Source organism: Delphinapterus leucas, chromosome 16 (genome assembly GCF_059928025.1).
Source record: "Delphinapterus leucas isolate spDelLeu-1000000601 "Yukka" chromosome 16, BTC_Dleu_Yukka2, whole genome shotgun sequence".
In the NCBI taxonomy this organism is placed as follows: Eukaryota; Metazoa; Chordata; class Mammalia; order Artiodactyla; family Monodontidae; genus Delphinapterus; species Delphinapterus leucas.
In genome coordinates, this window is record NC_143144.1 from 13,125,104 (window position 1) to 13,151,643 (window position 26,540).

General features: G+C 39.1%; 1 protein-coding gene across 2 annotated transcripts in view; it reads left to right on the plus strand.

The window, feature by feature from the left end:
• Positions 1 to 26,540, plus strand: part of LOC111163995 (uncharacterized) — an 86,416-nt gene that overhangs the window by 14,520 nt on the left and 45,356 nt on the right. The window contains exons 1-2 of one of the 2 annotated variants that reach the window (XM_022553261.2): positions 3,779 to 5,694; positions 7,418 to 7,476. In XM_022553261.2, the coding sequence (XP_022408969.1) occupies positions 7,462 to 7,476 (15 nt within the window). In that variant the 5' untranslated portion in view covers positions 3,779 to 5,694; positions 7,418 to 7,461. Of the gene's footprint in view, positions 1 to 3,778; positions 5,695 to 7,417; positions 7,477 to 26,540 lie in introns of those variants that run through there. The other variant, XM_089897481.1, reaches the window with a different exon arrangement.

Here is a 26,540-nt window from a genome sequence, read left to right on the forward strand (position 1 = left end):
ACGGCAAGGATAGACTGTTAGTCAAATCTGAGCAGCAGCTACTCACTTTGGGGATAATCAAGAGAAAGTGAAAAAAAAAAAGAAAAGGCTTCTGTGTTGGCTGCTCAGTTAGAACTCCTTGCTAAGGGAATGCTCCCTACTCCAGTCAGTCTGTGACGGGATCAGCGAGAGGGGACTGTAGAGAGAGACTCTGGAGGAGGCAGGGCTTGCAGGGACAAGAGAATCAGCAGGACCTAGAACAAAACCTTCAGCCAGGAAATACTTGGCAAATGGCTCAGAATTGGCAGATTGTGAGAATCTCAGAGGAGGGAGCTGGTGAACCACGTGTGTCAGTAACTTTCCCTCAGGCTAATCTCTGCCTGCTCTAATAAAGCCTGGTGCTACTTATTCTGCAATTTCCTCAGAAATTTCTCATTTTCCATCTGGCGGCAGATCGATACAGAGGGTTGGTATTTTGCATCAGTCTCCTACTTGTTCCTTTTCCTCCACAATTCCCATGCAGATAGGTCCTCTAACTTGGGAATGCATGTTCCTACTTTCTCCTGATTCTTCTATAAACCTATTGGGGAGAGACCTGTTGTGCAACTAAAAGGCTATCATATTCTGTACTCTGGATGGAGTAGCTGTGGAGCTCCCTGGGGAAAAGACACCTGATTTGGTCATGATGTGGCCTTTGAAAGAAAAGGGGTATGGCAGGGAGTGGCAAATTCACACCATGCTGGGCAAGCGCACCAAGTGAAACAAGTGCATCATGCTGGGCCTAGGATTTCTTTCCTTCTACCTGTGTGGAGAGGGTTTCTGAATTGGAAGATTTTGTTTTTAACATCTTTGTCTTGTTCCTGATCTTAGGAGGAAAGCGTTCAGTCTTCCATCATCAAATATGATGCTAACTGTGGGTTTTTCAAAAATGGCCTTTATTAGGTTGAGGCAATTCCATTCTATTCCTAGTTTGTTCTGTCTTGTATCATGAAAGGGTGCTGGATTTTGTTGAATGCTTTCCTGCATCTGTTGAGATAATCATATATTATTAAATGAGATAACAATATGAGTTTTTTCTGTTAGTATGATGTATTAATGTAATAGTCATTTTCGATATTCTGTAATTGATGGTTTAGCATCTTGAACTCATGGGCCAAGTTAATGGCTAAAGATGTTGGCATACATACCATCCCTGTGTTTCCACAGGTGCATAAAAACCCCACCATCTGTGTTTTGCTTCCTGCCCAATAGGGCACTTCCCCACCTAACATAGTATAGTTAGGTTACTATAGTTTATCACCACCACTGTAGTAAGAAAGGCTTTCGTTCATGATTTCTCTTCATGTCTTCTGTCTCTTGACTGGTGTTTCCCCATGTGGCCCTGCATGGTGTGGTGTCTCCCATCCTCTTGAACATTGTAAATAATGAAGTCTTCTTTCAAAGACAATTGTCTCCATGTCTATCATTTTATCATGCCTGATTAAAACAAATCCCAGGTACGTCTTAAAACAATTGGTGCAGTGAGCAGGGTGGTTCAGTGACAGATGAGGACAACATGTCTCCAGCCGGCTTTTGGCTTACTAACTGGATCCAGCTGACAGCAAATAATGCTTGGGAACGCTCTGCTGGCTGTTGACATACTTGCTTTAGCAGCCACCGCGTAGTGTTGTATCTGTTGGGTTTTTCTGGTTATCCAGTCCAATTGTGTCAGAGCTCAGAAAGCTGAGCCCACCCTGAGCTTAGGGTGCTGTAGTCTGAGCAAAGAGGTCCCCACTTGGTCCCTATGTGTTGTGATGCACCTAGTCTGGATGCGGTCTCCAGGGGTGCTTAGGGTAATCGGCTATCATACTGAGCAAAGGTTCCCTAAAGGGATGGGAACAGTTACCCTCCCACCCTCACCTGGCCAGCTTGATCTGTAGGTAGAGGCTGCTCCAATATTCTCCCTTATTTTCCTTGTATGCAAAAGACATACTAGCCTGTCTCATTAGGTAGCAGGATGCTACCTTGCTAGGCATCCTTAAATTGGAAGGACCTAGTGACGATCAGTTTGAGGGCACCCACCCTACAGAGACCATGGCTCCCCACAAATGTTATGTTATTGCAAAATCCTCTGCTGTTCTCCACCGTGCTGTTGTCACAGTTTGATCCCAGACCCAGTGATATAAGATATGAGGGCCCATCCCTGGAGACCAATGGCCCAGTGTTTAATGAAAAAGGGGAGAGGAATATCTGTTTCGAACTCCCCCTGCAAACTAAGGATGTGGTCCAATTAATAAAAAATTATAAAATTATATCTCCTAAGTGCTGCTGATTATCAGTACACAAAAGGCCTTATACTCTTAACAAAAAATTTTAAAGCTAAGGCCAATGCCACTCATGAAAATTCACAACGCTTTCAATGGTTCAACCTGTTTGTGGTTATTTGTGAGTTCAGACGTGTGAATGACAGACACATCAATGTGTCATAGGATTATCAAGTTCAGTCATTTCAATTTTTGCAGTGGTTGCTATTATCTGTTTTTATTTGTGTACATTTGAATCCTAAAACGCCAAAATGCAAGTTTAAACTTTACGATGACTTTTCTGAAAAGTGGAAATTAATTAAACAAGGAAAAATTCCCTTTGAAGATTTTTTTACAGTATGTAAAAATGGTAGTGGTAATTCCCTGGTGGTCCAGTGGTTAGGACTCCGTGCTTTCACTGCCAAGGGTATGGGTTCAGTCCCTGGTTGGGGAACTAAGATCCCACAAGCTGTGCAGTGTGGCCACAAGGCAAAAAAAAAATGTAGTGAGTCAGATATAAACCGGCATATACTAACAGCTAAGCGTAAGAGATGTATAATTTCTTCAGCTAGTACTATAGAAAGAAATAAAATAAATTTTTTGATTAATAGGAATTCAGATTGAGATATAGTAATTGCAGCGGAAGCTGTAAATACCCTCCACGCCGTACATCATCACCAGTCTTTCAGCTCAAATGACTGAATGTACTGCTGCCAGAGTATTTTCCAATTCCAGAGTTGCAATCAAAATTTCAAGTGCCAGGGCTTCCCTGGTGGCACAGTGGTTAAGGATCCACCTGCCAATTCAGGGGACATGGGTTCGAGCCCTGGTCGGGGAAGATCCTACATAGTGCAGAGCAACTAAGCCCGGGTGCCACAACTACTGAGCCTGTGCTCCAGAGCCCATGCTCCACAAGAGAAGCCACTGCAATGAGAAGCCGGCACACTGCAACAAAGAGCAGCCCCCGCTCACCGCAACTAGAGAAAGCCCACGCACAGCAACGAAGACCCAACGCAGACAAAAGTTCAAAACCTTTAAAAAGGGGCTTCCCTGGTGGAGCAATGGTTGAGAGTCCGCCTGCCGATGCAGGGGACCCGGGTTCGTGCCCCGGTCCGGGAGGATCCCACATGCCGCGGAGCGGCTGGGCCCGTGAGCTATGGCCGCTGAGCCTGCGCGTCCGGAGCCTGTGCTCCGCAATGGGAGAGGCCGCAACAGTGAGAGGCCCGCGTACCAAAAAAAAAAAAACAAAAACCTTAAAAAAAAAATGCAAGTGCCAGGATAAAGTCCACTGCAACAACAACAAAAATAGCTTCAGTTATGATTACAGAGATTATCAATGTTCTAAATGCCTCATCTTTTTTTTTTTTTTAGCATCATCACTGTGGATGCAAGCAATTACAATGCAGAAAATACATATTTTCCCCTTCTACATTGCTTTTGGTTGAGGTAATAAAAATACAAATTTTGGTGGATGTTTGCATAAAGGTGCAGACATGTTTATTCCAAGGTTAAACAAAGCATGAATGATTCTGGGGAAGATGTTGACTGTGCTGCCCATATTCTGCACAATGCTTGCTGTTCAAGTAGCTTCTGATGTTCTTTCTATTGATGTTGAAGTAATTGTCATGAAGTTGTTCTCTTACTTCAGCACGTACACTATTTGAATTGAGTGATTAAAGGATTTTTGTGATTTTTTTAATTGGCATTCAGTACTTTTCATTTCTCTTGCATTCAGAAACTCATTGACTCTCTTTAACAAACACAGCTGTAAGAGTTCTCAGTTTATTTAAAGCACTGAAATAATATTTTAATTCTCAAGAAAAGTCTCCCAATTCTTGTTTAACCTTTTAAATATTCCATTGAATGAAGCTAATTTGCTTATTTCTTGTACATAGATTTCAATATCTTTTTAGCAATAGGATTATGGAAATTGAAAGAAGAGCAAAAAGTGTTAGTGAAATATTCCACTGTTTAATGAAACTTAGTGAAATCTTCATGTCAGACTGTTCTTAAAAGGGAAAACATTACTTATGGAATAATAGGAATAGGAAAATAAATTTTGACTTGTGGATAATCATTATTGTACTTGCCATGACTGTATTTTGAAATGAGTTTCATCTCTTGAAGAATTTGATTCTTTTACATGGATGTTACTAACTGCTCTTATAGCATGAGGACAAGTGGAATTGTCATGTGTAGTGTTAAAAAGGAAAGGAAAAAAATTGACAAAAAGTTTTCTTTTATCAGTGGGCAGCATGTTAAAAACTTGTTAATCAAGAGATCCATCGTAATCCTGAAGAATGGAAAAGGCAAGTTCTGCCATGAATAATGGTATTGTTTCAACAAATCAAATCTGAAGAGCAATTCCTAGAGTTGTTAACTTTATGCCATTATATCTGCTCAGAACGCTAAAGTTGAATGTCTTTTCTCATTAATGAATGTCCAATGGACAAAGAACGAAGTAAGTGAGATGTGACTACTGTAGAAGATACGTTATAATGAAAATGGAGCAATGTAACAGTCTCTGGAAGAAATTCTATAACTCAATTCTGCAAGGAACTGTTAAGGAGAGCCAATGTATCAGGAAAATAGTTAATGAAAGATATGTAATTTAGATACTTAAAATTTATTTCAGATGAACAACGAATAAAAGTATGTCTCATGGCTTGTATTTGCTAAATCTGGCAATTTTACCCAATGTGCCCAAAGTCACAGACCCTTTTCTTTTTTTTTTAATTGAAGGAAGTATACTTGATTTAGTGTTGTATTAGTTTCAGGTGCAGAGCAAAGTGATTCAGTCATATATGTGTGTGTGTATATATATAGAACTTCAGTTATACATAATCTATATACATACACATAAAAATACTTTCAGATTCTTTTCCATTATAGGTTACTACAAGAAACTGAATATTATTCCCCTATCCTATACAGTAGGTCCTTGTTTATTTTACATATAGTAATCCCAAACTCCTAACTTATCGCTCCCCCCTTCCCCTTTAGTAACCATAAGTTTATTTCCATCGCAGAGACTTTTCTAACTGAAGTGGCTCTAAGGCTTTCAGGAAATGTACCGTGCACAGCTTTCTGGCACAGGACGGGGCTGTCACTATGGGCCTTCTGCGCATGTGCACTGCCTCCCCTTCCCCCCTCCCCCCGGATGCCGGGCGTGTTCCCGTTCCGCGGCCGCTGTCTCGCGAGGAGATGGTTGCGGAGCCTCCGGCGGCTGCGAGCCCGGCAGCTGGCGAGCAGGACGCCGTTGTGGAGCACCGGGGGAAGATGAAGCTCCAGGCTAGAGGCGGGTGAAAGAGGAAACGGCTTTGTGTCCAGATTCGGTGTAAATCTGGCCCCGTTTTTATGCACCTGATGAGAACCTGCACGTCCCAGCGCTTAATTTTCTCATCTCCAAGGTGCCCTGTCGTTTGAGGCCTCGGTAAGACCGCGCGGAAACTGGCCCTTGGCTGTCAGTAGATGCGCACTTTTCTTCTCAGCGGAGACCCTTGTTCTTTTCCACTCAGGATCTCGCTGAATCCTCCCAACCACCTGTGGTCAGCGTCGCGTCCCCTTTCTAACAGTGAGGCTCCAAGACGGGATAGGAATTCAAAGTGGCGAAGGGAGCAGGGGAAGGAGCAAGGATAGATCCCATGCCTCATTCTCTGCCCAGCATAAAATCTGAGCATGAGTCGGTCGCAGCAGCAAGCAGCTTGAGTACCCTAACCCCTCAAAGAAATAGTTTTGAAGTGAATGCAGCATTGGTTTTGGGGGATTTCTTCTTGTTTCTAAAGAACCTGTGAACATAAGTGGAGGCGTCCAGGCCCCTCTGACCCCCTCCAGCTTTGCCTGTGCCCTCAGTAGCACCAGTTTGCTTTTACAGGAGGTCCTGCTTAAGGTCCAGGAGCTTTCGATCTTGGATGAATATTCTAACTGGCTTAGGTTTCACCTTTCTTGCAACAAAGCGGCTTTTGTGAGGTAGGAAGGGGGATTCCCGGGAGCGGGAATTGCCCCGGTAGGACAATCAGTGCGCCTGAGACCTCAGGAGAGATCCAGAGCCCAGGTGCAAAGACGCTTGTTGCTCAGCTGGAAGCAATTTGGGTCCTCCTGCCGGAACCAGTCATATGCAGACTGTCACAGACTGGGTGATGGTGGAAACCTTGGGCCAACTTTCCAGAGAGATGTAAGCTGTGGTTGGGATAGGAGGACAAGACAAAAGGAACAGAAGATACTGCTGCTTGGGGAGTTGTGAAGGCATCGTGTGGCGGGAAGAGCTGACCAGCCACAGGGGAGGGAATTACCGTCTTCCTTCACTCTTTACCCCACTCTTTCTGAGCTCTGAGCTGTTCCCACACTGGGCACAACTAGAGATATACTGATGCCCCCTGTATCCCGATCTTACAGAATCAGAGATGGTACTGCAAGACAGGTCGTTAAGACTTGGACTTAAGACAGGTCTATTTCTGCTTTACTTAAAAGATGGAGTTGGATTGGGGTGGGCAAGAAATGGGTCAAAAATGTTAAGTGGTTACAATTCTACATTTTGTTATGGCAGAATCAAGAGGAGACATGGAGTCTCTTGATAGTCTAGGCAGGTCTTTTCTGCATTAACAACAGATAAGTCAAAACCAGTTTTGTTTGGTTTGTTTTTTTTTAATTAAAAAATACTTTTGAGACCTGAAACCAATTTAAGAGTAAACTGTTTTTTTTCCTTCCAAAAAAGACCAGCCCTTTTTTCCTTCCAAAAATACCCCATCCTTTTTTTCAGAACCTTGTTGAGATTCTCTGGTTTGTAATGAACATTACAAATTTTTGTGCTGAATATTTTTGCTCAGCATCAGTTTTAATGAAAGCATTGTGTTCTATTCCTTGGCTTTTCCTAATTGGCTTAATTAGCTAAATGTGTTGTTTATATTTTTTCTGTGTTAGAGCATACATTGTTAACAAATCAGCAGAAACCAAATGTTTTTACATTTGAAAACGAACTTGTCCAAACATTACATAATCATCCCAGAGTCATGCATGGACACCCGAGTGCTTCCCTCCCTCACTGTTATCCTTTCTGCTGCTTCTCAAAGTGTCTCCCATTCTGAGGTGTTTCGCCAGCTGCTACGTGGAGCTTTCTAGGCAGGTGATGTCACTCATGAGCTTTCCTTCTTTTTCAGGTGTAGCCCCTCAGTTCTTTACATTCTTCCAGGAGCAGCAGAAAATGATCACATCCCAGGTGAGTCGTTTAATTTATGCACAGTTTTGCTTAACACTGATTATTTGAGGTTTATGAAATATCTATGCATTCATATGAAATAGTAGAAATAGATATGTTAACATCAGGAAAAATATAGAACAGAAGTCAGCAAATTGCAGTCCATGGGCCAAATGTAGCATGCTGCCTGTGTTTTTATTGCCCACAAACTAAGAATTTTTAGATGATTGAGAAACAAATCAAGAGTAGTAGTCTGTGATGTGAAAACTGTATGAAATTCAAATCTCAGTGTCTGTAAAGTTTTATTGGAACACAGCCATGCTCATTCATTTATGGCCGTGGCTGCCGTCAAATTACAAGGGCAGAGTTGAGTGGTTGTGACAGAGACTGTGTGGCTCACAGGCCTAAAATGTTTACTATGTGGACATTTACTGAAAAGGTTTGCTGACTTCTGATATAGAACAGCAGATCAACAGTAGGACAAAGGTGCCATGTAGGTAAATGCAGATCCTGTGATCTTACTGAGTTGTGAAACTGGGCCATAAAAAAGTTTTTTGATAGACTTCATTAGGTGACATTGTGAACCTTTTTTTTTCTTAATTTTTGGCTGCGTTGGGTCATCGTTGCTGCACGCTGGCTTTTTCTAGTTGCAGCAAGTGGGGGCTACTCTTCGTTGAGGCACGCAGGCTCAGTAGTTGTGGCACACGGGCTTAGTTGCTCCGCAGCATGTGGGATCTTCCCGGACCAGGGCTCGAACCCGTGTCCCCTGCATTGGCAGGCAGATTCTTAACCACTATGCCACAGGGATGTCCAGTGACACTGTGAACCTTCTAGTGACTGTCTTGCAGTTGCATAAAGAAGTGGTAGGAATAAAGTGAATGATTTTTGTCTAATCCAGGGGAAAAGTTGAGATGTCGAAAGAAAATATGTGATAAATAATTCAAATGAATTAGAGCAGCATTAGGACTCATGGTTGTTCAAAGAAGGGACAAGTCTGGGTAGACCAGGGTGACCTAGGTTGGTTAGTAGGATGAGGCAGGCTATGTGACAATACTGAGGACTGGGCAGAATATAAATCTTTTTAGAATATGGCAAGGGATTCCCCTATTTTAATTGTGGCAAAATACATATAACATGAAATTCACATTTCAACCATTTAAAAGTGTAGAAATTAGTGGCATTTTGTACATTCATGATATTATGCAACCATAAACACCACCTACTTCCAGAATATTTTCATCACACCAAAAGGAAAACCCTTACCCTTAATAAGCAGTACTATATAGCTTAATAAACAGTTACTCCCCATTCCCCTCAGCCCCTAGCAACTGCTAATCTGTTTTCTGTTTATGGATTTGCCTTTTCTGGATAGCTCATATAAATGGAATCATGAAGCCTTTTGTGGGTGGCTTCTTTCACTGATCATGTTTTCAAGACCCATCCATGTTGTAGCTTGTATTACTACTTCATCCCTTTTATGACTGATTAATATTCCATTGTATGTATATACTACCTTTTGTTTATCCATCATTTGATGGGCATTTGGGGGTGACTCCATGTTTGGTTATTGGGAGTAGTGCTGCTGTGAGCATTCATGTACAAGTTTTTGTTTGAAGACCTATTTTCAGTTCTTTCCTGGGAGTGAAATTGATGGATCATGTGATAATTCTGTGTTTAACTTATTTTGAAACTGCTAAACTGTGCTCTGCAGCAAGTCCTTTGCAAGGCCTTATGAATTTTACGTTAGCTTTCCTATTTCCACACAAAAAGGCTGTTGAGATTTTATAATTTTTTAAACTAATTAATTATTTGTTTTATTTTTTTGGCTGAGTTGGGTCTGTGTTGCTGCACGTGGGCTTTCTCTAGTTGCGGCAAGTGGGGGCTAATCTTTGTTGCGGTGCGCGGGCTTCTCATTGCGGTGGCTTCTCTTTGTTGCAGAGCACGGGCTCTAGGCGTGTGGGCTTCAGTAGTTGTGGTGCACGGGCTCAGTAGTTGTGGTGCACAAGCTTAGTTGTTCCACAGCATGTGGGATCTTCCCAAACCAGGGCTCAAACCCATGTCCCCTGAATTGACAGGCAGGTCCCTAACCACTGCACCACAAGGGAGGTCCAAGACGAGATTTTGATAAGGATTCCATTGAATCTGTAGACCACTTTGGGGAATCTTGCCACTTTAAGAATATTAAGTATTAGAATCCATGAACATGAGATGTTTTTCCATTAATTTAGGTTTTTAATTACTTTCAGCAATGTTTTGTAGTTTTCAGAGTACACAACTTACATATACTTGCTTAAATTTATTCTTAAGTATTTTGTTCTTTTATTTTTTTATTATTTTTAACATCTTTATTTGAGTATAATTGCTTTACAATGGTGTGTTAGTTTCTGCTTTATAACAAAGTGAATCAGTTATACATATATATATGTTCCCATATCTCTTCCCTCTTGGTCTCCCTCCCTCCCACCCTCCCTATCCCAACCCTCTAGGTGGTCACAAACAACCTAGCTGATCTCCCTGTGCTACATGGCTGCTTCCCACTAGCTATCTATTTTATGTTTCGTAGTGTATATATATATCCATGCCACTCTCTCACTTCGTCCCAGCTTACCCTTCCCCCTCCCCATATCCTCAAGTCCATTCTCTAGTATGTCTCTGTCTTTATTCCCATCTTGCCCCTAGGATCTTCATGACCATTTTTTTTCTTAGATTCCATATATGTGCGTTAGCATACGGTATTTGTCTTTCTCTTTCTGACTTACTTCACTCTGTATGACAGACTCTAGGTCCATCCACCTCACTACAAATAACTCAATTTCATTTCTTTTTATGGCAGAGTAATATTCCATTGCATATATGTGCCACATCTCCTTTATCCATTCATCTGTCCATGGACACTTAGGTTGCTTCCATGTCCTGGATATAGTAAATAGAGCTGCAGTGAACATTGTGGTACATGACTCTTTTTGAATTATGGTTTTCTCAGGGTATATGCCCAGTAGTGGGATTGCTAGGTCATATGGTAGTTCTATTTTTAGTTTTTAAGGAAGCTCCATACTGTTCTCCATAGTGGTTGTATCCATTCCCACCAACAGTGCAAGAGGGTTCCCTTCTCTCCACACCCTCTCCAGCATTTATTGTTTGTAGATTTTTTGATGATGGCCATTTGACCGGTGTGAGATGATATCTCATTGTAGTTTTGATTTGCATTTCTCTAATGATTAATGATGTTGAGCATTCTTTCATGTGTTTGTTGGCAATCTGTATATCTTCTTTGGAGAAATGTCTATTTAGGTCTTCTGCCCATTTTTGGATTGGGTTGTTTTTTTGATATTGAAGTGCATGAACTACTTGTAAATGTTGGAGATTAATCCTTTGTCAGTTGGTTCATTTGCAAATATTTTCTTCCATTCTGAGTGTTGTCTTTTGGTCTTCTTTATGGTTTCCTTTGCTTTGCAAAAGCTTTTAAGTTTCATTAGGTCCCATTTGTTTACTTTTGTTTTTATTTCCATTTCTCTAGGAGGTGGGTCAAAAAAGATGTTGCTGTGATTTATGTCATAGAGTGTTCTGCCTATGTTTTCCTCTAAGAGTTTGATAGTTTCTGGCCTTACATTTAGGTCTTTAATCCATTTTGAGTTTATTTTTGTGTATGGTGTTAGGGAGTGTTCTAATTTCATACTTTTACATGTACCTGTCCACTTTTCCCAGCACCACTTATTGAAGAGGCTGTCTTTTCTCCACTGTATATTCTTGCCTCCTTTATCAAAGATAACATGACCATATGTGTGTGGGTTTATCTCTGGGCTTTCTATCCTGTTCCATTTATCTATATTTCAGTTTTTGTGCTAGTACCATACTGTCTTGATGACTGTAGCTTTGTAGTATAGTCTGAAGTCAGGGAGCCTGATTCCTCCAGCTCCGTTTTTCATTCTCAAGATTGCTTTGGCTATTCGGGGTCTTCTGTGTTTCCATACAAATTGTGAAATTTTTTGTTCTAGTTCTGTGAAAAATGCCAGTGGTAGTTTGATAGGGATTGCATTGAATCTGTATATTGCTTTGGGTAGTAGAGTCATTTTCACAATGTTGATTCTTCCAATCCAAGAACATGGTATACCTCTCCATCTATTTGTATCGTCTTCAATTTCTTTCATCACTGTGTTTTAATTTTCTGCATACAGGTCTTTTGTCTCTTTAGGTAGGTTTTTTCCTAGATATTTTATTCTTTTTGTTGCAGTGGTAAATGGGAGTGTTTTCTTAATTTCACTTTCAGAGTTTTCACCATTAGTGTATAGGAATGCTAGAGACTTCTGTGCATTAATTTTGTATCCTGCTACTTTACCATATTCATTGATTAGTTCTGGTAGTTTTCTGGTAGCATCTTTAGGATTCTCTATGTATAGTATCATGTCATCTGCAGACAGTGACAGCTTTACTTCTTCTTTTCCAATTTGTATTCCTTTTATTTCTTTTTCTTCTCTGATTGCTGTGGCTAAGCTTCCAAAACTATATTGAATAATAGTGGTGAGAATGGGCTGCCTTGTCTTGTTCCTGATCTTAGTGGAAATGGTTTCAGTTTTTTTCTCACCATTGAGGACGATGTTGGCTGTGGGTTTGTCATATATGGCCTTTATAATGTTGAGGGAAGTTCCCTCTATGTCTACTTTCTAGAGGGTTTTTATAATAAATGGGTGTTGAATTTTGTTGAAAGCTTTCTCTGCATCCATTGAGATGATCATATGGTTTTTCTCCTTCAGTTTGTTAATATGGTGTATCACATTGATTGATGTGCATATATTGAAGAATCCTTGCATTCCTGGGATAAACCCCACTTGATCATGGTGTATGATCCTTTTAATATGCTGTTGGATTCTGTTTGCTAGTATTTTGTTGAGGATTTTTGCATCTGTGTTCATCACTGATATTGGCCTGTAGTTTTCTTTCTTTGTGACATCTTTGGTTTTGTTATCAGGGTGATGGTGCCCTTGTAGAATGAGTTTGGGAGTGATCCTCCCTCTGCTATATTTTGGAAGAGTTTGAGAAGGATAGGTGTGAGCTCTTCTCTATTTGTTTGATAAAATTCGCCTGTGAAGGCATCTGGTCCTGGGCTTTTGTTTATTGGAAGATTTTTAATCACAGTTTCAATTGCAGTGCTTGTAATTGTCTGTTCATCTTTTCTGTTTCTTCCTGGTTAAGTCTCAGAAGGTAGTGCATTTCTAAGAATTTGTCCATCTCTTCCAGGTTGTCCATTTTATTGGCATAGCTTTGCTTGTAGTACTCTCTCATGATCCTTTGTATTTCTGTGGTGTCAGTTGTAACTTCTTTTTCATTTCTAATTCTATTGATTTGAGTCTTCTCCCTTTTTTCTTGGTGCGTCTGGCTAACGGTTTATCAATTGTGTTTATCTTCTCAAAGAACCAGCTTTTAGTTCTATTGATCTTTGCTATCGTTTCCTTCATTTCTTTTTCGTTTATTTCTGATCTGATCTTTATGATTTCTTTCCTTCTGCTACCTTTCGGGGTTTTTTGTTCTTCTTTCTCTAATTGCTTTAGGTGTAAGGTTAGTTTGTTTATTTGAGATGTTTCTTGTTTCTTAAGGTAGGATTGTATGGCTATAAATTTCCGTCTTAGAACTGCTTTTGCTACATCCCATAGGTTTTGGGTTGTCGTGTTTTCGTTGTCATTTGTTTCTAGGTATTTTTTGATTTCCTCTTTGATTTCTTTAGTGATCTGTTGGTTATTAAGGTGTGTATTATTTAGCATCCGTGTGTTTGTATTTTTTACAGATTTTTTTCCTGTAATTGATAGCTAGTCTCATAGCATTTTGGTCGGAAAAGATACTTGATACAATTTCAAACTTCTTAAATTTACCAAGGCTTGATTTTTGACCCAAGATATGATCTATCCTGGAGAACTTAAGCACTTGTAAAAAATGTGTATTCTGTTGTTTTCGGATGGAATATCCTATAAATATCAATTAAGTCCATCTTGTTTAATGTATCATTTAAATCTTGTGTTTCCTTATTTATTTTCATTTTGGATGATCTGTCCATTGGTGAAAATGGGGTGTTAAAGTTCCCTACTATGATTGTGTTACTGTCCATTTCCCCTTTTATGGCTGTTAGTATTTGCCTTATGTATTGAGGTGCTCCAATGTTGAGTGCATAAATATGTACAGTTGTTATATCTTCATCTTGTAGCAATCCCTTGATCATTATGTAGTGTCCTTCTTTGTCTCTTGTAATAGTCTGTATTTTAAAGTCTGTTTTGTCTGATATGAAAATTGCTACTCCAGCTTTCTTTTCATTTCCATTTTCATGGAATATCTTTCTCCATCCCTCACTTTCAGTCTGTGTATGTCCCTAGGTCTGAAGTGAGTCTCTTGTAGACAGCATATATACGGGTCTTGTTTTTGTATCCATTCAGCTAGTCTATGTCTTTTGGTTGGAGCATTTAATCCATTTATATTTAAGGTAATTATCAATATGTATGTTCCTATTACCATTTTCTTTTCTTTTCTTTTTGTGGTACGTGGGCCTTTCACTGTTGTGGCCTCTCCCATTGCGGAGTGCAGGCTCAACAGCCATGGCTCACGGGCCCAGCCGCTCCACGGCATGTGGGATCTTCCCGGACCGGGGCACGAACCCATGTCCCCTGCATCAGCAGGAGGACTCTTAACCACTGCGTCACCAGGGAAGCCCTGTTACCATTTTCTTAATTGTTTTGGGTTTGTTATTGTAGGTCTTTTCCTTCTCTTGTGTTTCCTGCCTCGAGAAGTTCCTTTAGCATTTGTTGTAAAGCTGGTTTGGTGGTGCTGAATTGTCTTAGCTTTTGCTCGTCTCTAAAGGTTTTAATTTCTCCGTCAAATCTGAATGACATCCTTGCTGGGTAGAGTAATCTTGGTTGTAGGTTTTTCTCCTTCATCACTTTAAATATGGCCTGCCACTCCCTTCTGGTTTGCAAAGTTTCTGCTGAAAGATCAGCTGTTAACCTTATGGGGATTCCCTTGTGTGTTACTTGTTTTTCCCTTGCTTCTTTTAACATTTTTTCTTTGTATTTAATTTCTGACAGTTCGATTAATATTATCTTGGCTTGTTTCTCCTTGGATTTATCCTGTATGGGAGTCTATGTGCTTCCTGGAGTTGATTATTTCCTTTCCCATATTAGGGAATTTTTCAACTATAATCTCTTCAAATATTTTCTCAGTCCCTTTCTTTTCCTCTTCTTCTTCTTCTGGGACCCCTTTAATTCAAATGTTGGTGTGTTTAATGTTGTCCCAGAGGTTTCTGAGACTGTCCTCAATTCTTTTCATTCTCTTTATTCTGCTCTGCAGTAGTTATTTCCACTATTTTATCTTCCAGTTCACTTATCCGTTCTTCTGCCTCAGTTATTCTACTATTGATCCCTTCTAGAGAATTTTTAATTTCATTTATTGTGTTGTTCATCAGTGTTTGTTTGCTCTTTAGTTCTTCTAGGTCCTTGTTAAACGTTTCTTGTATTTTCGCAATTCTATTTCCAAGATTTTGGATCATCTTTACTATCATTATTCTGAATTCTTTTTCAGGCAGACTGCCTCTTTCCTCTTCATTTGTTAGGTCTGGTGGATTTTTGCCTTGCTCCTTCATCTGCTGTGTGTTTTTCTGTCTTCTCATTTTGCTTAACTTACTGTGTTTGGGGTCTCCTTTTCGCAGGCTGCAAGTTCGTAGTTCCCGTTGTTTTTGGTGTCTGTCCCCAGTGGCTATGGTTGGTTCAGTGGGTTGTGTAGGCTTCCTAGTGGAGGGGACTAGTGCCTGTGTTCTGGTGGATGAGGCTGGGTCTTGTCTTTCTGGTGGCAGGTCCACGTCTGGTGGTGTGTTTTGGGGTGTCTGTGGCCTTGTTATGATTTTAGGCAGCCTCTCTGCTAATGGGTGGGTTTGTGTTCCTGTGTTGCTAGTTGTTTGGCATAGGGTGTCCAGCACTGTAGCTTGTTGGTCGTTGAGTGAAGCTGGGTCTTGGCATTGAGATGGAGATCGCTGGGAGATTTTTGCCATTTGATATTACGTGGAGCTGGGAGGTCTCTTGTGGACCAGTGTCCTGAAGTTGGCTCTCCCACCTCAGAGGCACAGCCCTGACACGTGGCTGGAGCACCAAGAGCCTTTCATCCACACCGCCTGGGAAAGCTAAGACAATGCTCTGGAGTATCATGGGCACAGGTGGGTGAGCCCAGCTGGACAGGACCTGTGTTATGACCATACCAGAGCCTGGATGGATCCTCTGACCCCTACATGGCCTTGTGCTGGGATCCAAGAACTCCTGCGGAATGTCCTACCTATGCTTGGGTCACTGCAGACATGTACTCAAGTCCAGGGTCTGTCCTGCAAGGTGACTTGCTAGTGTTGCAGGGTCTTCTGCAGAGGCAGGGGTGGCTGTGGCTCACTGTGAGGACAAGGACACTGGCAGCAGAAGTTCTGGGAAGTACTCCTTGGCGTGAGCCCTTCCAGAGTCTGCCATTGGCCCCACCAAAGAGCCGTGTAGGCTTGTATTTTGTTGTTTTAGATGCTATTGCATATAGAATTGTTTTCTTAGTTTCTTTTTTGATTGCTTACTGATAGTGTGTTGAAATACTTCTGATTTTTGAGTGTTCATCTTATAACCTGCTTGGCTGAATTTGTTCTAGTTCTAATAGTTGCTTTGTAGATTCTTTAGGATTTTCTATATTTGCTATCATGTCATCTGCAAATAGAGATAGTTTTACTTCTTCCTTTCCAGTTTGAATACCTTTAATTGATATTTATTTATTTTTTTGCCTAATAGCTCTGGCTAGAATTTCCAGTACAAAGTTGAATATAAGTTACCAAAGCAGGCATCCTTGTTTGTTTTTTTACCATCTTAATGTTCTTAAGTGTACAGTTCAGTAGTGTTAAGTTTATTCACACTGTTGTATAACCAACCTTGAAAATATTTTCATCTTGCAAAACTGAAACTCTATATTCATTAAACAAAAACTTCCCATTCCCCTCTGCCCCCTAGCCAGTGGCATCCTCCATTCTACTTTCTGTTTCTATGAGTTTGACTACTCTTGATACTTCATATAAGTGAAATCATACGGGACTTGTCTTTTTGTGACTGGCTTATTTTACTTGGCGTAATGTCATCATGGTTCATCCATGTTGTAGTATGTGTCAGAATTTCCTTTTTAAAGGTTGAATAGTAGTCCATGTGTGTATATATCACATTTTTGTTTATTCATTCATCTGTTGATGGACATTTGGTTTGCTTCTGCCTTTTGGCTGTTGTGCATAATGCTTCTACGAACATGGGTGTACAGGTACCTCTTTGAGACTCTGCTTTTAGTTCTTTTGGATATATACCAAGAAATGGTATTGCTGGATCACATGGTAATTAAATTTTATTTTTTAAAGAACCACCATACTGTTCTTCACAGCAGCTGCACCATTTTATATTCCACAAGCAGTGCACAAGGGTTCCAATTTCTATGTATCTTCACGAACACTTGTTATTTTTTTTTTAGATTCCACATATAAGTGATATCATATGATATTTGTCTTTCTGTGTCTGACTTACTTCACTCAGTATGATAATTTCCAGGTCCATCCATGTTGCTGCTAATGGCATTATTTCATTCTTTCTGATGACTGAGTAATATTCCCCTGTATGTATGTACCACATTTTCTTTATCCATTCCTCTGTCAATGGACATTTACATTGCTTCCATGTCTTGGCTATTGTAAACAGCACTTCAGTGAATACTGGGGTGCACAGATCCTTTCGAACCATGGTTTTCACTGGATATATGCCCAGGAGTGGGATTGCTGGATCATGTGGTAGCTCTGTTTTTAGTTTTTTAAGGAACCTCTATACTGTTCTCCATAGTGGCTGTATCAGTTTACATTCCCACCAACAGTGTAGGAGGGTTCCGTTTTCTCCACACCCTCTCCAGCATTTATTGTTTGTAGACTTTTTGATGATGGCCATACTGTCTGGTGTGAGGTGTTATCTCAGTGTAGTTTGATTTGAATTTCTCTAATAGTGATGTTGAGCAGCTTTTCATGTGCCTCTTGGCCATATGTCTGTCTTCTTTGGAGAAATGCCTATTTAGATCTTGCACCTGCTTTTTGATTGGGTTGTTTTCTTGATATTGAGCTGCATGAGCTGTTTGTAAATTTTGGAGATTAATCCGTTGTTGGTTGCATCATTTGCAAATACTTTCTCTCATTCTGTGGGTTTCTTTTCGTTTTGTTTATGGTTTCCTTTGTGCAAAAGCTTTTGAGTTTAATTAGCTCCCATTTGTTTAGTTTTGTTTTTATTTCCATTACTTTAGGAGACAAATCGAAAAAGATATTGCTGTGATTTATGTCAGAGTGTTCTGTATTTTCCTCTAAGAGTTTTTTGGTATCCAGTCTTAGATTTAGGTCTTTAATCCATTTTGAGTTTATTTTTGTGTATGGTGTAAGAAAATGTTCTAGTTTTATTGTTTTATATGTAGCTGTCCAGTTTTCCCAGCACCACTTATTGACTAGACAGTCTCTTTTCCATTGTATATTCTTGCCTCCTTTGTTTTATATTAATTGACCATAGATTATGGGTTTATTTCTGGGCTTTCTATCCTGTTCCATTGATCTATAGTTATCTTTTTGTGCCAGTACAATGCTGTTTTGATGACTGTAGCTTTGTAGTATAGTCTGAAGTCAGGGAGCCTGATTCCTCCAGCTCCGTTTTTCATTCTCAGGATTGCTTTGGCTATTCGGGTTCTTTTGTGTTTCCATACAAATTTTAAGACTTTTTGTTCTAGTTCTGTGAAAAATGCCATTGGTAATTTGATAGGGATTGCATTGACTCTGTAGATTGCCTTGGGTGATTGTCATTTTTACACTATTAATTCTTCCAATACAAGAACATGGTATAACCTTCCATCTGTTTGTATCATCTTCAGTTTCTTTCATCAGTATCTTATAGTTTTCAGAGTACACAGTCTTTTGCCTCCTTAGGTAGGTTTATTCCTCTGTATTTTATTCTTCTTGAGGTGATGGTAAATGGGATCGTTTTTAAATTTCTCATTCTGATCTCTCATTGTTAGTGTATAGAAATGCAACAGATTTCTGTTTATTAGTTTTGTATCCTGCAACTTTGCCAAATTCGTTGATGAGCTCTGGTAGTTTTCTGGTAGCATCTATTAGGATTTTCTATGTATAATATATTATCTGCAAACAGTGACAGTTTTACTTCTTCTTTTCTAATTTAGCTTCCTTTTATTTCTTTTTCTTCTCTGATTGCAATGGCTAGAACTTGCAAAACTATGTTGAATAAAAGTTGCAAGAGGGACATCCTTGTCTTGTTCCTGATCTTAGAGGAAATGCTTTCAGCTTTTCATTGTTGAGTATGATGTTAGCTGTAGGTTTGTCATATATGGCCTTTATTATGCTGAGGTATGTTCTCTCTATATTTATTTTCTGAGGAGTTTTATCATAAATGGATATTGAATTTTGTCAAAAGCTTTTTCTGCATCTATTGAGATAATCATATGGATTTATTCTTTAAGTCATTAATGTGGTCTATCACATTGGTTGATTTGCAGATATTGAAAAATCCTTGCATCCCTGAGATAAATTCTACTTGATTATGGTGTGTGATCCTTTTAATATATTGTTGAATTCGGTTTGCCAATATTCTATTGAGGATTTTTGCATCAATGTTCATCAGTGATATTATCCTGTAATGTCTTTTTTGTGGTGTCTTTGATTTCGGTATCAGGGTAATGCTGGCCTTGTAGAATGAGTTTGGAAGCATTCCTTCCCCTGCAATTTTTGGGAACAGGTTGAGAAGGATAGGTATTAACTCTTTTCTAAATGTTTGGTAAAATTCACCTGTGAAGCCATCTGGTCCTGAACTGTTGTTTGTTGGGAGGTTTGTTTGTTTGTTTTGCTTCATTTTTAATTGCAGATTCAATTCAATTGCTGGTAAGTGGTCTGTTCATACTTTCTATTTCATCCTGGTTCAGTCTTGGGAGATTTTCATTTATTGTAATTTGTCCATTTCTTTCAGGTTGTTCATTTTATTAGCATATAGTTGTTCATAGTAGTCTCTTATGATGCTTTGTATTTCTGTGGTGTCGGTTGTAACTTCTCCTTTTTTTGTGATATTGATTTGGGCCCTTTCTTTTTTCCTTGATGAGTCTGGCTAAAAGTTTATCAATTTTGTTTATCTTTTTGAAGAACCAACTCTGAGTTTCACTGAACTTTTTAATTCTCTATTTCATTTTTTATTGCTCTGATTTTTATGATTTCATTCCTTCTACCTTTGGGTTTTGTTCTTTTTCTAGTTCTTTTAGGTGTAAGCTTAGGGTGTTCATTTTTTCTTGTTTCCTGAGGTAAGCTTGCATCACTATAAACTTCCTTTTTAGAACTGCTTTTTCTACATCCTGTATATTTTGGATCATTGTGTTTTAGTTTTCATTTGTCTACAGGTATTTTTAAATTTCCCTTTGATTTCTTCAGTGATCCATTGGTTGTTTAGTACCATATTGTCTAGCCTCCACATATTTGTGTTTTTTGCAGTGTTTTCTTGTAGTTGATTTCTAATTTCATGGCGTTGTGGTCAGAAAAGATGCGTGATATGATTTCAGTTTTCTTAAATTTACTGAGGCTTATTTTTTTTTTTTGGTGTCCTAGCATGTGATCTATCCTGGAGAATGTTCCATGTGCACTTGAAACGAATGTGTATTCTGCTGCTTTTGGATGGAATGCTATATAAATATCAATTAAGTCCATTTGGTCTAATGTGTCATTTTAGGCCAGTGTTTCCTTGCTAATTTTCTGTCTGTATGGACTGTCCATTGATTCAAGTGAGGTGTTAAAGTCCCCCACTATTATTGTTACTGTCGATTTCTCCCTTTATATTTAATATCTGTTTTATGTATTTAGGTGCTCCTGTATTGGGTACATATATGTTAACGAGTGTCATATCCTCTTTTTGTATTGATCCCTCATTATGTAACCTTCTTTGTCTTTTGTTAAAGACTTTGTTCTAAAATGTATTTTGTGTGATAAGGGTATTGTTACCTCTGCTTTCTTGTTGTTTGTTTGCATGAAATATGTTTTTCCATCCCCTCACTTTCAGTCTGTATGTGGCTTTAGCTCTGAAGTAAGTCTCTTCTAAGCAGCATATAGATTGGTCTTGTTTTTTAATCAGTCAGCCACACCATGTATTTTGATTGCAGCATTTAGTCCATTGATGTTTCAAGTAATTATTGATAGGTACATACTTATTGCCATTTTATTACTTGCTTTATTCTCACTACTAATGCTTCACAGTCTTTAGTAAATTGCTTATTTCTATTTCAGTAGTTGCTTTTTCAGGGATTTTCTCTTGCTCTTCAATTGAGACAAATTCTTCCTGTCTTCTCATTTTGCTTAACTTACTGTGTCTCTATGAAATAGGTGAAGCAGTTATCTACTGCAATCCTGAAGAGGTGACCATATGTGGGAGCATTCCCATACTGTCTGCGTGTGCCCAGTGGCTTTGGTGGTATAGCTGGATTTGACTTGAACACAAGTCATGTCTTTTCTCAGGTTGTGCTGGCAATTATCACATTGATAGTAGGTGTTGCTGGAGATGTAGGGACTAGGGCTGGATACAGGTTTGAGCTCAGGCTTCCCCTCTGCTCAGTGGCTGTCTCTGCCCTGTTGGGGTTGGGGTTGGGTTCTGTGTCGCTGGTCTAGAAGCCCTGAGGGCTGGGTCCAAGCTGGCTCCATTCTCTTTAAGTATGTGCTCTCCCATTCCCAGCACTGGCACCCTTACTCCAGAGGGAAGCAGCTCTGGAGCAAGGTAGGGTACTTGGCTTGAGCCCCACGCGCAGACCACGGCAGTCCTGCCAGGGCAGAGATCTGGACTGCTGATGCACTGCCTGTGTGAGTGCCAGCAATGTCTGCCCCCTGCCCTTTCTCCAACGCTGCTTTGGGTCTGAGCCTCCTTTTTCCCTCACAGCTGGGCTCTTCCCTTGCCCTCTGCTTCCCTTGACCTGGTGTGGAGTTGTGCTGTAGAACAAGTAGGGCCCGTGTGGGCTCTCAGTGTGGGTCTGGGCATGGGCTGTGGTGTTCTTACTGCAGATGGAGATCATGACTGCTTCTGATGTGCTAACTGTGTAAGCACCAGTAATGGCTGTCCCTGCTCTGTTCAGATGCCATATTGGGTTTGAGCCACCTCTGTTACACACATCTGGGACCTCACCCAGTGAGGAGGTGCACTGTGAAGCAACTGGTGCTTGAGCGTTTGCTGGGCTCAGGCTTGGGTGCCTGCTGGGTCAGTCGCAGGAAATTGGTCAGCCATGAATGCAGTTTTCAATATGCCTTGCTTCAGGAGCAAGCAAGCATGTGCATGCTCCTCACTGGCAAAATCCAGGTTTCCCATAGCCTTCCTATTACTCTTACTGGCACTCCAACCAGCCGAGGGGCTCATCTTTCCTATGTTGGGTCCCTGAATATGTTGCTCGACCACTCGCTCTCCAGAGAGGATTTCCATCTGTCTAATCTCCCTTTTCTTCCATGTCTTCTCAGGGGCACAGGTTCCAGCCTGATCACTTCTCTTAACTTCCTACCTGATTCTGTATGGATCTTTCTTACAACCTTGGTTGTACAGGATTCTTTCTGCCAGTCTCCAGTTAGTTTTAAGTGAGAATTGTTCCACATCTAGGTGTATGTTTGATGTCTGTGGGGAGAGGTGAGTTCCACATCATACTGTGCTATGTTGATCTCCTTCCTCTGTCAAGTGAGTAGTTTGCCCACTAAGTTAAATCTGGTCTCACTTATTTACAAAGACCTATAATATAGATGTACTTGGAGACATTCTCAAAGTAACTAGGAGATTTGGGTATAATATTAGGGTTTTACAAAGTTACAAAGCAAAGAATAATAAAAACAAATCACCAAGAAGTAGTTATTGAATCCAGAGAATCCTCAAGGGCTCAGGATAAGATGGATCATTTTTCATATGAAAGTTAGAATTATTTTTCATCCTTAAATACTCCAGTTTTCTCAGAAATATCCTGTACTCATATTTAAAGTATAAGAAATCAATGAACCCTTCAACTGATTTTATCACAACTTTATTCATCACAAAATCTCTTTTAATTAATGTTTATTTAACTCAGGTATTCATTCAGCAACTACTTATGAGAATCTACTAAGTATCCTTTGCTCTGTACTGTAGGTTCTAACATAAATGAAATATTGGCCCCTGCAAAAGAGCCGCTCTCAGTGGGGCACAAGTGGGAGATGGGCGCACTGATAGAATACTTGAAAAGCCTTGTAACTCAGGTGCACACAAAATTCTGCTTCATATTCTTTTTTAAGAAATTGCAGCTGTTTTATTGATCACCTTATCACACTACCCTGTAGTAAAAAATATGAATAAGTTGATGTTTAAGTGTTGTTTGAAAAAGTTTCCTGTCATGATAAAACTCTCAGTCTTATTATTTCAACTAATCAAAGTGAATATATTTCAGATATTTATGAATAAGTATTAAATACAAAAGTAAAATTTTACTGGAAAAGCATCTTACAGAGATGGAGTTGGATAGATTTTTTTACAAACTAGTTTATCATTGGATGAGAATTACTAAAATGAGAAATAGTCAGCATTAATTCTATTGCAAGCTCAATTCCATGGATGTAAGCATTGAGAAAATTTGTTTGCATAAATAAGTAGATATGAATGAATGGAGTTTTATTATAGTAATGCCTCTAAATTTTTTGAATCCTTACAAATCATATGCCACTAAAGATCTAACAAAGAAAAATATACTTTTAATGATCTGTCAGCTGGTAACTCTGATTAGTTTCTCTCTCAACTTAACTGAAAGCAAGTATAGTCATCCCTTGGTATTTACAGGGGATTGGTTCCAGGATCCCCTCCGAGGATATCAAAATTGACTGATGGCCTAAGTCCCTTAGTTGGCCCTCTGTATCTGCGGGTTCAGCATCCTTACATATGGAGGGTGACTGTAACTGAAAACCACTTGACTTGTAAAATGATAAGTTCTCACTCACCAGTCAGTTGTTCCTTTCTTTGATGTGCTTGAGGGTTTTGCATCATGGGGGTATTTCACCTTAGTAAGGTTTTCCATATTCTTTATGAGTATGTTTTTTGGTAAAGAACATGTATCCTGACATTTTAATTCTAATATGAAGTACTCTGCCCTTTATATTGAGAATGTAACCTGTTTTCATTTTGTTATGGTTACTTATTTGAATTTATAGTAGCTTGACTTCAATAACCTGCAAAAAACTGCTCCTTTATATCTCTGTCCCCACCCCTTTCAGTTGTTGATGTCACAAAATTACATCTTTCTTTCTTTCTTTCTTTCAGTATAATTGCTTTACAACGGTGTGTTAGTTTCTGCTTTATAACAAAGTGAATCAGCTATACATATACATATATCCCTATATCTCTTCCCTCTTGCGTCTCCCTCCCTCCCACCACAAAATTACATCTTTCTATAATGTGTGCTCCAAAATAAAAACGAATAATTCTTTTAAATGTCTTAGTCTCCAAATTATGTAGGAAAAATAAGATTTGGAATTACAAACCAAAGTTACATTAATACTTTCATTCTAAATTTTAAAAAATGTATAACTCTTAAATCACATAAAAAAGATCAACTACAGTTAAAAATGATTGCAATAGTAATACTAGTTCTATAATTGCCTACGTATTTGCCTTTATTGGATCTTTATTTGTACGGCTTCAAGTTACTGTCTAGTGTCTTTTCATTTTACCTTGCAGGACTCCCTTGAGCATTTCTTGCAGGGCACATCTAGTGGTCATGAACTCGCTCAACTTTTGTTTATCTGGAAATATCTTGGTTTCTTCCTGACTTTTTGAAGGACAGTTTTGCTGGATATAGTATTCTTAGTTGACAGGTGTTTTCATTTAGCCCTTGAATATACAGACGTGCTGTCTTCTGACCGCCAAAGTTTCTGATGAGAAGTCTGAAGGTAATCTTAACTGAGGATCTGTTGTATGTGATGAGTCTCTTCTCGCTGCTTTCAAGATTCACTCTGTCTTTTGAAAGTATGATTATAAAGCGTCTTGATATGGGCCTCTGATTTCATTTTACTTGGAGTTTGTCGAGCTTCTTGGATGTTTATATTCATGTATCTCATTAAATTTGGGAACTTCTCATTCAAATATTAGTTTGTCAAATATTTTTTGTATATTTCTGTGAATTTCTTCAAAGATTCTCTGTGCCCCTTTCTCTTTCTCTCCTTCTTCTGAGACTCCCATGATGTGTATTTTGCTCCAGCTGATGGTGTTTCACAGGTCCTATTGCTCTGTTCACTTTTCTTCAATCTTTGTTCTTTCTGTTCGTCAGCATTGATAATTTCCATTATCCTATCTTCAAGTTCACTGATTCTTTTTCCTACCATCTCAAATCTGCCTTTGAATATCTGTATGAATTTTTCATCTGTTATTGTACTTTTCAGCTGCATAACTTCTTTCTGGTTTCCTTTTAGGTTTTCTGTATCACTGACATTTCCATTTTTCTCACACATCATGTTCTTGACTTTGTCCACATCTTCTTCAAGTTCTTTGAGCACTGGTAAGATAGTGGTTTTAAAGTCTTTGATATATCTGCCATTAAGTCTTTTGCAGGGACAGATTCTGTTGATTTATATTTTTCTTTTTCATGGACCATACTTTCCTGCTTTTTTGTATACTTTACTCTGTGCGTGTGTGTGTATATAAATATGGAATTTCTGGCTCATATGGCAATTTTATGTTTAACTTTTTGAGGAACAGCCAAACTGTTTTCCACAGTATCTTGAACCATTTTTCATTTCCACCAGAAATGTATGATGGTTCCAGATTCTCTAATTCTGGCCAAAATGTGTTTTCTGCTTTTTGATTATAGTCATCCTAGTGTGGGTAAAGTGGTACCTCATTGTGGTTTTGATTTGCATTTCCTAAATAACTAATGATGTTGAGCATTTTTTCATGATTTGGACATTAAAAAAAAAGTCTTCAGAGAAATATCCATTTAAGTCCTTTAAACGTATTGTATTTGGGCTGTTTTTCCTTTTCATTGAGTTGTAAGAGTTCTATGTATATTCTGGATAATCAGGTATTAGATACATGATTTGAAAATATTTTCATCCATTCTGGATATTGTCTTTTTTCTTTCTTGATAAGATACTTTCATTTTAGTTTTGATGAAGTCCAATTTATCTGTTTTTACTTTTATTGTTTATGCGTTACTGTCATATCTCAAAATACATTACCAAATTTTATATTTCATTCTAAGAGTTTTATGGCTTTACCTCTTATATTTAGATCCATGTTGATTTAATTTTTGAATATGGTGTTGACATAGTTGTCTAACATCATTCTTTCCTTGAGATATACTGTTGACCCAGGTCCAGACTATTCTTTCCCCATTGAATGGTCTTGGCCTACTTGTTGAAAATCAGTGGTCCGGAGGTATGTGTTTATTTCTGGATTCTCTATACTGTTCTGGTGGTCTTTGTGTTTGTTTTTTAATATTATTTATTTGGTTGCATGGGGTCTTAGTTGCAGCAGGCGGGCTCCTTAGTTGTGACTTGTAGGCTCCTTAGTTGTGGCTCCAGGGCTCATTAGTTGTGGCATGCGAACTCTTAGTTGCGGCATGCATGTGGGATCTACTTCCCTGACCAGGGATCAAACCTGGCCTCCCGGCATTGGGAGTGTGGAGACTTAGCCACTGGACCGCCAGGGAAGTCCCAGTACTGCCATTTTAACAATACAAAGTCTTCCAATCTATGGGCATGGAATATCCTTCCATTTATTTAGGTCTTCTTCAAGTTCTTTTCACAGTTTTTTTGTAGTTTTGCATATCCCTGGTTAAATTTATTACTAGGTATTTTACTCTACTGGATAATATTGTAAATAGAATTTTTTTTTAATTTACTTTTTGGGTTGTTCATTGCTGGTATAGAAAAAAAAAACCCTGATTGTTGTGTGTTGATTTTGCACTGTTATATAAATAAGTTCCTTTGTACCTTTTTAAAAAAATAGATTCCACATATGAGTGACATCGTATGATATTTGTCTTTATCTGTC